This window comes from Ambystoma mexicanum, chromosome 10 (genome assembly GCF_040938575.1).
Source record: "Ambystoma mexicanum isolate Mex_15411 chromosome 10, UKY_AmexF1_1, whole genome shotgun sequence".
Classification (NCBI taxonomy): domain Eukaryota; kingdom Metazoa; phylum Chordata; class Amphibia; order Caudata; family Ambystomatidae; genus Ambystoma; species Ambystoma mexicanum.
The window spans coordinates 844,964,587-844,979,526 of record NC_090932.1 but is presented as its reverse complement, the minus strand read 5'-3'; the positions used below and the strand labels follow the sequence as shown (position 1 = coordinate 844,979,526).

Sequence of the window (14,940 nt, the reverse complement as noted above, 5' to 3'; positions counted from 1 at the left end):
CTGGTTGCCGTTATAGGTTTGCTAATTATATAAGGGATTGGGGCAAGACTGCAGTGACAGAAGGGATGGAAAGAAGAGGAAGCTCCACTGTTTTTTCGCAACATGAACATTTCTGGCAATGTTACTCCAACTTACGTTTTGTGCCTTACTAGTTTCTGCCAGCTAATTCTATTTGTTTCTTTCCTTAAACACCTTGTCAGTAGTGTATTTGTTTCTCTAAGAAACAAGCTGGCTAAAACCAGTAGGATGTTTGGCCAAGATACATAGAATCTGAGGGAAGAATCATTTGTATCTGCTCTCATCGCCCCACTGCGATGATTATTGTGAAGCTGGTTTTGCCAAGATTCTTAATTTGTTGCAAGATTTTATCAGAAAAGGCATTCATTTAGTTACGTTATGCTCTACTGACAAGACACCAAGGATGGCAGGCATTTGGGCGATGGTCTGTTAGGAAAGTACTTATTTCTTCTCAGGCACTATTCAAAATGGACTGAAATTAGATTGAATCTTGTATATAGATGACCAGGGAATCAGAACATTCTCAGAGTTACAAATATTGTGTCTGTTTTATAAATAGATGAGGACATCTGAAGGATATGCAGAAAGACAGAACTCTTGTGGTCCTTCCTATGAAGGTAACCAGATTGTATTTAGGAGTAGTCCTAATGTTGTCTTCCCTCATGTTGCCAATTGCCCAGCCTCCCCTGTTAGCTCTGCATTCCTTTTTTCTTTGCATCCCTCTGTGTTCTTTCCCTTATGATTGTAAAGTGCTTCATTGCTTCCCGAAGCTAGGGCCATGCTCAACAAATACCCTAATAATAATAATAATAATAATAATAATAATAATACTAATAATAATAATAATAATAATAATAATAATGCTAGAAAGAATATGGGGTGAAGGGTGTCCTTTGTCGTGTTCCTCAGTGAACTAAAAATAATAGGGATATAGGACCTCATCACGAGATGGGCTGTAGCCCTTAAATGCGGTGGTAACGGTATTACCACTGTATTTAAGGGCTGGCCCTATCACGAGTTCAGCGCTAAATCGACTGTTTTACCTCCAACTTTTTTTCTGGAGGTGAAAATCCCTGTTTTCGGCTGTATTACAGCTGACTGTATTAGCCCGCAGTATTAGCACTGAAAATTTCCCATTGGATCCAATGGACCCAATCAGGAATGGGGATTTGCAGTTAAGGCCCAACCCGTGATCTGGTGGTAGTACCACCGACCGGTCGGTGCTAGGCTATTACAGTCGGCTGCATTAGAGCCGGGAATATAGCCCAACTCGTGATGAGGCCCATAATGTTTGATTTGTATGAATCTGGAATGTGGGGTTCTCAAAAGTGTCTTATTTAGGCCAGAAAATGTTGAGCGTCAACAGTACTGTTGCAAAACAGTACAGCAATATTCAATCAATCGATATAAGGTTTATTTCGGCAAAGTAGCCATAAATGCAAATACATGCATTTAAAACACTAATAAGAGAAATACAATTTAGAAAGTACTAATTTATACAAAACTCTTAAAAATGGAAAATCTGATTTGCTGCTTTTATCATATAATAGTTAAAAGAGCATTGAAATCAGCATTTAACCAATGATCTGTAAAAAATCAAAATACGTCAATTAGTCAGACAAATCAAATTCACAAAAGAAGGAGGTTCACGATCTTATAATAGCTAGATCTAGTTCATCTTGGAAAGGAAAAAGTCATTCCATTCATGTTCATTAAATAAGATGAACAGTTTTTCTATATCGTTCTCTATGGATTCCTATGATAAATTTGGTTCCCTTAGTATGAGTACAAGGTAGGAAGATTTTTTTTTTTTATCGAAGAAAAACAACTTATTTTCTGAAATTAAGTTTAAAAAGGGAGGTGGAATAATCAGCATCACACAGGTGACCTCAGTAATATTACTAGTGTGGCCCCCTCCAAGCTATCCCCACATTGGGGCTGGTTGATTCAGTGGGATTTAAAGGCTAAGGGCCTGATTCACAGAAGCATTGCATAATGGCTCAATCTCATTGGAAACTGCTCTCTGAATCAGACCCTAAGTATAAACAGTTATATGGTTGGTTTTATCAATTTCCACATGCGTATTTCTCTTGTTCGAGACCCTCTGCATCACCCACAAGGCTTTCTGTGGCCTGGGACCCCCGCTACATCCAACTCTCTCTCCCTAAATACCTCCCTTCTAGAGCCCTTTGGTCTTCTAGCTCCAACTCTCTGCAGATCAGACACTTATCTAAGCAGAGATTAGGGGGTAGTTCTCTCTCCTTTGCAGGAGCCTTCCTCTGGAATGGTCTCCCTGTCCCTCTCAGGCTTGAGCCGGATCTCCTTAAGTTATGGAAGCTCCTCAAGACCCTCCTCTTCTCTTCTTCCTTCCCTCTCCCCCTCCCCTGCTAACACCGCTGTATGCCACAATGACTGGCTGCCTGGTTCCCTCTGAGTTCTACAGGGCACCAGCCCACGCCCCACGCCCAGTCCACCCACCTTCCTCGCACTTAGTGTGTGGACATGTACCACACATAATTCCTTGGCACTTGCTCTCCTGACCTCCCCTTAGCACTCGCCTAGCCCCTTTACCCTCTTCCCTCCCCTTCCCCCTCCTCCACCCCCCTTTTCCCTGCACTCTCTCCTCTCTACTTTGCACTTCACTTCCCACCCCAGCACTTCACATTTGCGCAACTAGCACTTCCCTCTCCCCCCTCTCCTTCACACTTCTTGTTACTGCACTTGCACAATCTGATTGTCACAAGGCCTAATAGGACCGTTATTGTTATCTTTCTCCCTTGACCCTTTTTTTGTCTTGTGGCGCCTTGAAACACCATGTTACAAATATCCAATAAATAAAAAAAATAATGAATTGGGCCACAGCAAAGATTGCATCTGTGGATTCCATTAAATTACGAAATATGTCTGCTTCTTTAAAGATACCAGTCTGATGATTTTTAAGGCAACGGTTTACATCTATTTTTCAGACTTCATCATAAACTGGGCAGATGAATGCAAAAATGGGATAAAGTCTCCTTCTCTTTGGTCCAAAAGGGACAGCTTTCTGAGCCACCCGCCTTCCAATTACATGTTAATGTGCCCAAGGGCAGAATTCCTGCCCTTAGTTTGAAAAGGAGATCGCCTGTAAATGGGATTTTAATGAGATCTATGTTTCTCTATGTCACCCTCATCTATTACACACAGATAACCTATCAGAAGACTATTGCTTCCCTTTCAACAGCAAGCAGAGGTTCCACTGAGTTATCTGAGATTTTAATATGGCCTTTGCATTAACATCATTAACATCTATGGTGCTCGCCGGTATCCACCAACTTGCCTGCCAAACGTCTTACATAGGGATTTAATGTGGCGTGGCCACTGCAAGGTATTTGGGTATTTAGCAGGTCTAAAGTTGCTCCCCTATATTTGCAAAAGATGTTGATGACGAGAGACGAAGCAAATCAAAAAGTGGCCTAGTCTTCAGAATTTAGTCAATTCTCAGCCATTTGAGTTCTTGGTGAAAAATCAAGGCAAGAGTTGATCTGCGGCACAGAGAACTTTTTTAAAGAACCTATTTTCGCTGGTCCCACAACCTGTATCCCCCTGTGTAACCCCAGATTTCAGCACTGTAAGTAACTTTAAGAAAGAACTTTAGTTAATGATTCTTGGAATGTCCATTTGACATGTGGATAAGGATTTGAAAGGGCTCAGGCGCTGTGGGGAAAGCCATCATACTTTAATAGACGGAAAGTCTTGACTAACAAACATATGGCCCAGGCTTTACCATTTTGATTTGTACTATAGCCGTTGATACTTATTCCATGTACATCTGCATCTCTAGGGCCTTGTTCTGATGAATGTAACCTTGTGATACTGCTCTTGTCTGACATTTGATTGGTCATTGATTGCTTAGGGATGGCAGCATCACGTACGCCACTCAACGGACTACGCACTGTGGTTGTGTCACTGGCACACCTGTCCTGATCTGTCCCAGGTCAGAGCCAATTATGTTGCTAAACTTAATACAGTACTCCTCCAGTGATACAGCATGAATGAATTACACACATTTGTTTGTACACATTTTGCAAAAATGTCAGGACACGCTGACTTCCAAAGGTCTTCTCTGCCCCAGTATGACATTGGTAAGTCCTCTCAATAATGTATACAAAATGGACACTACAATTCATATGAGTTAGAGGATAGCTCTAATAGGAATGAGACGGGAGCTTCAAAGAGCAGACACAATGTAATGGGACCCAGCAAAACAATGAAAGCATTTCTCCTGAATACCATTTCAACTGTGAATAGCAGAAGGGCTACCCATGAAGTCCTCTTCAATCCCCATCTTAGTTTGTTATCTATCACTGATTCCTGGCACTCAAGTGCAATATTGTCAGTCTTTAATGATTTAATCCCCTCTGGTCACTGATCAGTGCTACAGATCCTCATAGGAAAACAAACCTGGAGGGGTGTTTCTTTTATTGACAAGGATCATTTGAACATTTAGTTGAAACACCTTTTAAATCTGGAGTTGACTTACTCCATATACATTTCTGATCTCCTTCACTATCAGTTGATTTGAAGGATCATTATCCATTTTCCACCACCATACAATCCACTTTCCTTAATAGTAGTTCAGACCTCATGCCACAGGTTTTGTTCAGCTGTCCGAACCCTGTGGTTGTTGGTGATCTTAAATATCGAGATGAGCTCTTTGTACAGAACTCTTCTTGATTTTTATGTCCATCTTAAATCTCATACAAGGAGTTAATGTCAGGTAGGCTGGCCATGTGGGTATACCTTTGTCTCTTAAGTCAGATAACACTACAGAGGTGAGATGTAAGCGCCCTAAATCAGCAGCTTGCCATACATGGTGTAAAAGAACACCGGAGGGACTGGAACACTGGTTTAATTCTCAGTTAAATTCTTTTAAACCATATTTTGTCCAAGGACCCGCTTCCCCAAACAAACTGCTGGATTCATTTTTAAGTATACTTGCAACTTCTGTAGAGAAACTTGCTTCACTTAAATTCTCAAAAAAGGAAATATCACGTTACATCCGAGAGGCACGCTTTTGTCGAGCTATAACACTAACTGTGATTTGCACCTTACCTAAGGCCATTTGAGTAAAGTGTAGTCATATTGAAAAAAAAGTATTACTCCTATTACAGAGTCTCAATTTCAACCCACAGAAAATTAATGGGATTGCTGCGGGGCACCTCCCTCGCCTGTTCTGCAGGAGGCTGGGTCCATGATAGCCAAGGATCTCTGTGCTTTTATCAAGGCCCTCTTCTGTTCTGGCATGACACCAGATCGCCTTAAGTGACCACTCGTGACCCCATTATTGAAATAAATCCTCTCTAGACCCAGCCAACCTTTCTGACATTCACCCGATTTCCCAGCTCTGATACCCAATAAGCTTATGGAAGTCATAGTTACGATGTAGTTCAAAAACATTATGAAAAGATTTGTGCTCTAGGATGATATCTACGCTGGCTTCAGATCTGAGTCAATGATAGTTGCTGTGTAAGATGACATGCAGATGGTGGTACATGGGGGCAGTGTGGGGTCCCTGATCTTCTTAGCTCTAAGAGTTGCTTTTAACACCATTGACAACACACCCGCCTCAGTTGCCTTTTCTCCTATGGCATCAGAGCCCTGGCATAGTGCTGGGTGTGCTTCCACTATTTTATTCACAGCCTCTTAACGACACTTGTGGGATGCCTCAAGGTCTTTCACATGAGACCACTCAACAACCTTATAAACATGAACAGACTTGTTGTGTTTTAAATGCATGGCAGTGATACTCAGGTCGTCCTCAGATTGGGGTAGAACCTGGGTTCCGTAATCAGAACATTTTGGGATTTTTTGGAAGATGTGAGTTGGTGGGAGACCCAAAATGGGTTAAAATCCAATCCTACAAATACAGAGGTCTTATTGTGTGAAGTGGGCTCACTAAACGCCAGCAAGAAATATGGGTAGGGTTCATCTCTTTTCCTAAAACACGTATTGGTGCTGTGAGTAGACGATGCTTTTCCTATTTTAGGGCTCTCTGCAGGTTTCTTGCCTTTTTCACTTGCCCACAAAATCCAGTTGATGGATATCTTTATGTCAAGTAGGCGTGATTACATGGGAAATATTGTCTGAGAAACCCCCATGTAACTCTTGGGCCGACAGGATAGCTCAGGGGCATCATGTTTGTCTTGGAAGCAAGACAACGCAGAGCAACATAGGTTCCAATCCCAAACCACGCTTATAGACTGGTCTCCGGTATTAAGCATTGTGTAAAGGGTAAGACAGAGGACCGTGGTTCACTCTAACAATGAGAAGACCGAACTCCTCCTAGTTGGCCCCACAATGGTCCTAAAAAAACTTGACCCACAATATGCCACCTTCAACATTGATGGTACCATCATCGCAGTCTCCCCGGCAGTAAAAACGCTGGCAGTCTACCTAAACTCTACCCGATCCATGACCCGCCAAGTCAACGCTATCTCCTCCTCAGCAGCATATACCACCAAATTGATTGATGCGGCTAGACTGTTTCTCTCCACTGAAAGTTGCATCACAATTGCCAGTGCTGTCGTAGGTGCCAGGCTGGACTACTGTAATGCCCTCTTTGTGGGCACCTCGACACACAACCTGCAGAAACTGCAGACCATCCAGAACAACTCCCTGAGAGCTGCCCTAAACATACCAAAGCACAAACACATATCATAATCCTGTAGAGCTATCCACTGGCTCCCCATCCAAGAAAGGATCAAGTTCAAGACCCTCTCCATCACGCACAAATGCATATCCATCTCAGCCCCACCATACCTTTCCCATAAATTCACCATGGCCTCCTCCTCAAGATCCACAAGAATGGCCCACTTGCATCGCTTACGCCAGCCTAGAGTCAAATGCTCCAAAATGGGTGGCTCCAGCTTCCCATCCATTGCAGCTAAACATTGGAACAGCGTACCACTCGCACTCAGAACGGAAGAATCGTATTGGACATTCCTTAAATCGCTCAAAACATGGTTGTTCAACTAACACACACCCCCTTCCTGACCCCTAACCCCCCAAGCCACCCACTGTCTGACTGTCCACCAAGCTTATCTGATATATCTGATTTTACTCTAAGTATCCTCTTGCACTTTATCCATCAATCCGACTTGAGGGAACACATTGTGTCAAAGGATATGCTTGTACTCTTTATGCTTTTTAAGACCCTAGGCCAAAATAGCCAAATGTAACTGGTACCCTGTAACCATGGGGAGATGCCGGGTTCTGTGAGCGTTATAAATGCAAACCTAAATTAAATAAATAAATATAGTCACCACTCAGCAGAGTACGCAGGGCCCAATGAACCCTCCCCTGGAAATGACAGAGGACTCAGCCAAGGGCAAGTTAGAACTGTCCTTTATTTTCCAAACAGACATAGATCATACAGGAAAAACAAAAGTCTCCAACAATCACAGCTCCTGAGCCTGTGTCACAAGCTTTTATTGTATTATGACATCACAATCTCTGACCCTTCCTCAAAAACCTAGAAGCGTGTTCTACTGGGTAGCACAGGTACAATTACCTATAGCTGTCTCCTATATGATGGTCTCACTTGTCTTTCCATGTCAGGGGGGTTTGCCTGAGACCTCCCAAAAAACTATGTATTACATTGTTGCATGGTTGCCGGATGGTCATTGACCCTTGCCCCATTAAACACCACCCCAGGACTTGTGCTCCGTGATTGGCTGGAGCGGGTCCCACCACCAGGGCTCACAGTGCTCAGTGTACCTTCTCAAGAGTAATAAGAAAGACTTTGTGTACCAACTGTTGCTACTAGTATAACCACATAGCCTAGGAGAGTGCCTGCATGTTGCAATGTTTGTTGAGCAACAAATATAACAATTCCATCTGTCTTCACTGGGAACTGCTACTCATCCCACCCCAGGTAAAGGGCTATTGTTCACCTTGGCTGAGTCACGTGGGTGAGGACCGCAAAACTGAGATTTTGTGTCTGCAATTATTGAGGATTTATTCTGTTATTTTGCAGGTCCCTGCCCTGAGAGACAGGAATGTTCCACCTGCCCTTGTCCTTGGTTGCAAGTACTGGCTCTTTGCTCCTCCTCTTTGGACCTCCAAAGGTCCAGAAGAGAGAACGACAAAGAGGATGTCAGTGACAGTCTGCCTAGATGAAGTGTTAACATAGGTGTCAGCGAGGGGCAGGCCTGGATTGGAGAACAGCAGATCTTTCTTGAACTTTTTCCTACCAGCCTTTGAAAGAGAGATACAATAGGTCATAGAGTAGCAGTTAGAGTAGATAGGGGAGATGGAAAGCACCATGGATGGAGAGAGAAGAAATGGAAGGGGAAGAAAGAGAGGTACAGAGAAACTGTACAATGCACGACAAACTCACCAGGTGGCCTAGCAGCAAGACAGGCACAGACGAATCAGGTGCGCAAGAGAGGAAGTCCAGACCAGTGAAGACCAGTGAAGAGAGTCCTCTGGCAGGCGGAGGGTGAGCTCAGCGAAGAGGCTAAGAAATGTTGCTCACTTGATCAACTTGAGCAACACTTTATCGGTCTGCCTCTCAATCTTCTTCCATGTGTTGAACGGCGTCTGTATCACTCTCACTACTTTCCAGATTTATGCCACATTCTCACTCCTGCTCCCTCAAACTTTCAACACACTTTTGGCACTGAAGGTTGAAAAATCCCTTAGCACAGCGTTGAGGGTCTGAGGGGGGGCAGCTGAGTTTCTCGCCAGGACAAAGCAAGAGATGGGGCCGCCCTCCAGCACCGTTTCACAGCGCTCCGTGGATCGGTCCGAAGGCAGGAAGAGAGGTCCAGACAATGTTTGATTACTTGTATTAGTTGATCACTTCAACTAGGACACATATCCAGGCTCCTTATCCATTTCTTACTCCCCCCGTTTGTCTGGTTCCACCTCAGGGAGCAGCAGTGATGATGTGGTACAATCTTCAATTCAGCTTATATTGTCCGTTGGCTTTCACTGTCTCGTCTTTGTTGATGACACTCAAATCTTTTTTCCCTTTCCCTCCTTCACCCCAGCCACTTTGGAATAGATTATCAACTGTGTCACTGCAATCTGTTACTAAATGGCTCTCTGACTCTCTGCTGCCTCAAACTGAACTCTTCAAAAAGCAAAGCAATCTTTCTGCTGGCTTCCAACACCAAACGTACCCCCCTATCGTGCCTCATTCTCGTCTGATCTTCTTACTCCCTCATCAAAGCTTCCGAATGTGGGGACTTCTTAAATATAGAGCTCTTACTACAACAATTCATCACTACCACCAGCTCTGCTGCTCATATTAACCCTATCAAAATTCAGGAAATGTATTAATTTCATACTCACAGCTCTACGAAAACCCGAATCTCCTCCCTCACACTCAGCAAACTTAACTACTGCTCATACCTACACCTTGGCCTTTCACTCTACTCATTCCTACCTCTAGATAAGTCCTAACTTCACTACTGAAACTCTGTACAACCATCCCAGATTTCCCTTCACTTCAACCCATCAACACAATGGCTGATTGGCTCTCCATGCACAACCGCTCTGTTTTCAAGTTCCTTCTGCTAGTCTACAAAGCTATCAATGGTCTTGTTCCTCAGTACCTGGGTGACTAGCTCTATCTACTCACATCATGTTTCATCCACTCCTCTTCTCCACTCAACCATCCTGTGCTTCTTCTCACTTTCCTCTTTCTCCCAACTCACCCCTCTCCATTGCAACTTCCTGCCCATCACAATCAAATCTAGCCTGACTGCGGATCTCTCCAAAGCTTGGTTCATCTTTCACCTATTGGCCACAGAGAGAGCTCGCCCCACCCACTCCCCCATCCTCTCTACCTGACCCTACCACTCCCTTTGGGGCTGTGTAATAATTCTAAATTGACATCCCTGTTCTTTATATAAAGACCAATACTGCTGATTGTATCAGGGGCAGAGAGATGAAGAGGGTAGATGTGTTACCTTTGTGAGCACACAGGTGATGGGCTTGGGTCCAATAGCATTTTTCTCCATGATTTCCCGCCATTGAGATGCGTGGGTGTTGTCTGAAACCCAATGATAGAGGTTTTATAAGACAAAGGCACTGTGGTATCTGCTCACATGTGGCTAGCCAAGCCGCCACACTTCCATGGAGTCTGGGGGAATCCCAGCGATAGTCTAACGTTTATCCTTCATCCCACAGGAATGCATTGAGAAACCTGTGGACCCACTTCAAGTCACTAGCGAGCAGGGCAAGAGACAGCATACTAAGCAAGGAGAGAAGCTTTGAGATGATCGTCCTTTTTTTTATAACTCCCAGTTTACTCTATGGAGTCAAATGTTTGTTTTTTTAACTTTATTTTACAATTTTACAAAATACAGAACAGTTCAGAATGAGGTAAATCACATGGCATTATCAGAACCAATCAAACCGACTATACAATAAAAACCCACACATACCATAAATTAAGTTTACATCAACAACACCTACCCAGCTTCAACCTGAACTCCCACCTAACCCCACCACCGCCACCCTCCCCCTTGCGATGGAGTCAAATGTTATGTTCCTGGAGCAATCCATGGATATTTCAACCAATTTATCATCAATAATTTTTGAAAGGAAGTGTGGGCTGTCTCTTAGGCCTAAATATTTACAGCCATGTTTTGCACAACAAAACGGAAGACCATCAAAAAAGACCCATGTGAATGTATGAGTGATCGAAAATATCACTGTTTTAGACGCCTTCACTTTATAGTTTGAAATCTTCCCAAAACACTCCAGTACTACAAAAGAGGAGGGGCAGGCAGGGTAGGGTCAGGCATGAGCACCAGTAAATCATATGCCCCCCCAGAAGCCCCTGTACATCATTTCTCATCACAGGAAGCTAGCCATGGGCTCAATAAAGACATTATAGTTTGGTTACAACAGACAGCCCTTTTGCGTATCACTAAATATTGTAAATAAGTCTGCCCTGAGGCAATTCACCAGGACCTGCGCTCGGGCACCTCTGTAGATTGCCACGAAGACCTCTCAAGCCCATGCTTTCCAAATTACCTGGTTGAATGCTTTTTCTGCATCTATACCGACCACAGCCAATGGGTTGGGGTCCTTTGGCCTAGATGTATCCTTCCCCAGCGTTCCATCAAATTGTCTGAGCTATGTTTGCCTTTATTGAATCCCCTCTATTTTGTAAGTATAAGGTGCAGTGTGAAAGTGCTCAATCACCCTGCAAAGATTTTAGCCAACATCTTTCACCACTAAATTCAAAAGAGAAATTGTCCAGAAATGTTCATATCTAGTATGCTTTTCCCCAGGTTTGACGATTACTGCAATGGCTGCCGTCTGCCTGGAATTAGGGACGCCCCCCCTCAGAAAATAGTGTCAGCTTCACTGTCAGTAAATACTATCCAACTACCTTCTAGGATACAACCAGGGATGTATTAAACAGCATTATGCTCAGAGCCATGTCTATTTCTTCAATAGCTATTGCATGATCTAAGGAGCCAAATTCACTCCTAAGGTTTGGCTAATACTATGTCATTCAAGAATTCGTCAGTCGTATCTTTCTCTGTCACCTCGTTATATCTGTACCGACTGCTCAAATAGCTCCTCGCCTTGGGTCGATACTTCCCCTCCGTTAGTAACTATCAAAGGTACACTCCTAGTCCATTTCTCATGCTTAAGCCTTTCAGCCAAATTTCCCCCGTCCCCATTTTTCCAGAATGCTTTTCCGGATGAAAATGATGTCCCTATCCACCTGCTCGGTAAAATGGCAGTCCAACCATGTCCAAGTTCATCTTAACGTGTAAATAAATGCAGACCCAATGTGTGCAAATCGCTAAGTCAACAGGTTGGTGTAGGGGTGGGAAAAGGAACGTGTCTTTGAGTTGGTTAAATCCTCTTCTTGTGGAGCCACGGGAAGGCTCACGGCATACATAACAGGCCATCCACAAGATTATCTTCTGTTCTGTGCACAGTCAATGAACAGCAGCAAGCGCGGTCCCAGGTGGACATGTGGTGTGAAAATCCAGCCCCAGCTGGCTTATCTTCAAAACGATTTAGGGAGATAGGTTGTTTACGGTATTGTGGCAAGCAAGCATCTTCATTCGTGCCCTGCATCCCCACCAAGCCCACTCCAGGAGGGCTTGACCTCTAACGCCCAGAAGCTCACTGTCTCCCGAGCCCTGGTTCTCTCGAAGCTGGACTACTGTAACAGCCTCTATCTTAATCTGCCTGCCTCCACTCTCCACCCCCTGCAACTCATTCAGAACAGAACTGCAAGACTTGTCCTTGGCCTCAAGCCCAGGGACCGTATCTCTCCAGGACTGAAATCTCTACACTGGCTCCCAGTGGCTGCGATAATTAAGTTCAAAACCCTCTGCATTGTCCACAAGGCCTTCTGGGGCCTGGGGCCTAAATACCTTCAACTCTTTCTTCCTAAATATCTTCCTTCCCGAGCCCTACGCTCATCCATCTCCAACTCCCTCAGGGTCAGCCGCTTCTCGAAGCAACGAGTTGGGGGTCGATCTCTCGCCGTGGCAGGAGCCTCCCTCTGGAACAGCCTTCCTGCCTCCCTGAAACTTGAGGAGAACCATCTCCGGTTCCGGAAGCACCTCAAAACCTTCCTCTTTGCTTCTGCTTTCTCTCTCCCTCTCCCCAGCTAAATTCTCGACTGAATCTGCACCGAATCTGCAACTGGGCCACTCTCACCGACCTCGGTCCTGGGCCCAGCCACTCTCCTCTTGCACTGCCTCCCTGGCAACCCCTGCACTGAGGGACTGTCTCTGTATCCCTACAGCCCCCCCTTTCCCAGCACTTGTCTGCACTTGCCTTGCACTTGCCACCAGCTGGCCCTATTTATTTACTTATTCTACTTACTTGTACTGCACTTCCCCCCTCCCCTTCCCCTTGCAGTTTTCCCTTCCCCCTACCCCTGCACTTGCGCGGTCTGAATGACACCTGGCCTAGTAGGATCGCTGTCTGTCTTCCCCTTGTTCCCCCCTCCCTGCCTCGTCGCGCCTTGAAACACTTGTGTATAGGCGCGTTACAAATGCCATATCATATCATAACGCCAGCATGCAGAGAGTTATGGGCATTGAAGGCTTGACACTACCTCTAGCGTGCTTCATCTATCCTAAAAACAACAGTGAAAGGAGTGGCGGGGTGATGAGTGGGTGGCACCTTGTTTTGAATAAGCAGAAAAGTTATAAAGTAGAGATTGGTGCAATCCACCATACTGACATCTTGCAAAGCCAAATGGCAGGTGTCTCTCATTCTGCGAAAGGAAGATCACAACATTATGGCCACGGTACAGAGAGTCCACAAGGACAATGGGCGAATTTTTACAGTTTGCTTGCAAAGTGTTTGCAAAGTTGAGAGGTAACAATACTGGCCAAACTTGGATTGAAACTGAGTGGGGTGACACACAAACCAGTTTCCCACAATGAATGGGGATAGTGGACAACTGCTTCTTTGATGAACACAGATGGATTTTCCAAGAACATCCATTGTAAGATCCATTACTTTTTGCTTGGCTTTTGGAAGGACATTTGAGTATGCACATCCCTAGATGAGCCATACTCTTCGGTTTCTCTATATATGCTTGCTTTGGCTGGAAGACCTCCAGAGAAGACATACTGCCTCATCACGAGTTTTGCAGTAACCCTTAAATGCAGCGGTAATGCTATTACAGCTGCATTTAAGGGACCGGCAAATTTTCCAATTTTCATTGCAATTACCGTGCGCTAATACTGCCGACGGTAGTAGCGCCAAAAATTCCCCATTGGACGCAATGGGGAATAGAGAATTCCTGAATTGTCCCAATGGGGAATGGGGAATTCCCGAATGGGCCCAATGGCGAATGGGGAATTACCGTCCCGCCAAACCCGTGATCCGGCGCTAATAGCCCCGGCGGTATCCCAGCGGTATTACCGCCAGGATATCGCGCAACTCGTGATGAGGCCCATTGCGTTTGAGACCAGGCCATTATTAATACCAAAGTTTTCTTTCGACTCTACACTGAGCCCTCCTTGGCCTACTTTAGTGAAATCTTTTTAATGATAAAATAAGCATTGCTGGAATTGAAGACGCAGTTCTGAAACATTCAGTTTCACAAATGAAATACTGTGCATCAGCAAAAAAATGTTGCATTATATATGCCCTTTCCGAGTACATTTTTGCAGGCATGGCATGCCATGGTGTGTCTTTTTTCGGCTTGTGCCAGGCATCTGATCATTTGGGACCCTATTCATGTAACCTTTAGTGCGGTGCAAAGTCACTTTGCACTGGTGCAAAGTTTGCACTGCCAACAAACACCCTGATTCACAGAATGGTGCAAAGTGTATTTTTGCAGTGCAAAGTGATGTGCAAAAGTGGTGAAAAGTGACTTTGAACTGCAAAAATACACTTTGCAGCGCTATGTGAATCAGGGTGTTTGTTGGCAGCGCAAAGTGACTTTGCACCGTGCTAAAAATTCCATGAATCAGGTCCTTAGTGAATAAAGGAATCTTGATAATAGAGAACATTTAATTTTAGAATATTTCCTGCAGTTCCTTTCAGAAATGTTAATTCGGGCCACAACACCTTTACCATTACCAATCACTGTGATGTTTTATAGGCTGTGTGTACACCAACGCAAACAACGGATTCATTTCCATTTCCCGATTTCTATTTTACGTTGAACTGTTTTAGGAAGAACACTGGCAAATCAAAGATTTCACTACCCTTCCTGAGGCAGAAACAACACTGGACGGAGCAGATGTTACCAAACAACGGACGCCATCTTTACTTGATCAAAATCTCTCGTCTGCCAACTTCCGGAGCTCTGGGTTGGCCATGGAAGACGGGGAATTACCATACATGTAAGGCATTTCCGAGTTTTACTTTTCCAAAACATTATTGTCAAGCAGTTTACTGAGCATTATTTGGATGGAATTGTACATGGCTAAG

General features: G+C 44.4%; 1 protein-coding gene across 1 annotated transcript in view; it reads left to right on the top strand.

The window, feature by feature from the left end:
- The window catches only part of WDR49 (WD repeat domain 49), a 723,235-nt gene that overhangs the window by 500,588 nt on the left and 207,707 nt on the right, over positions 1-14,940 (top strand). The window contains exon 16 of the mRNA XM_069618491.1: positions 14,683-14,852. Coding sequence (XP_069474592.1) covers positions 14,683-14,852 — 170 coding nt within the window. The remainder of the gene's footprint in view (positions 1-14,682; positions 14,853-14,940) is intronic.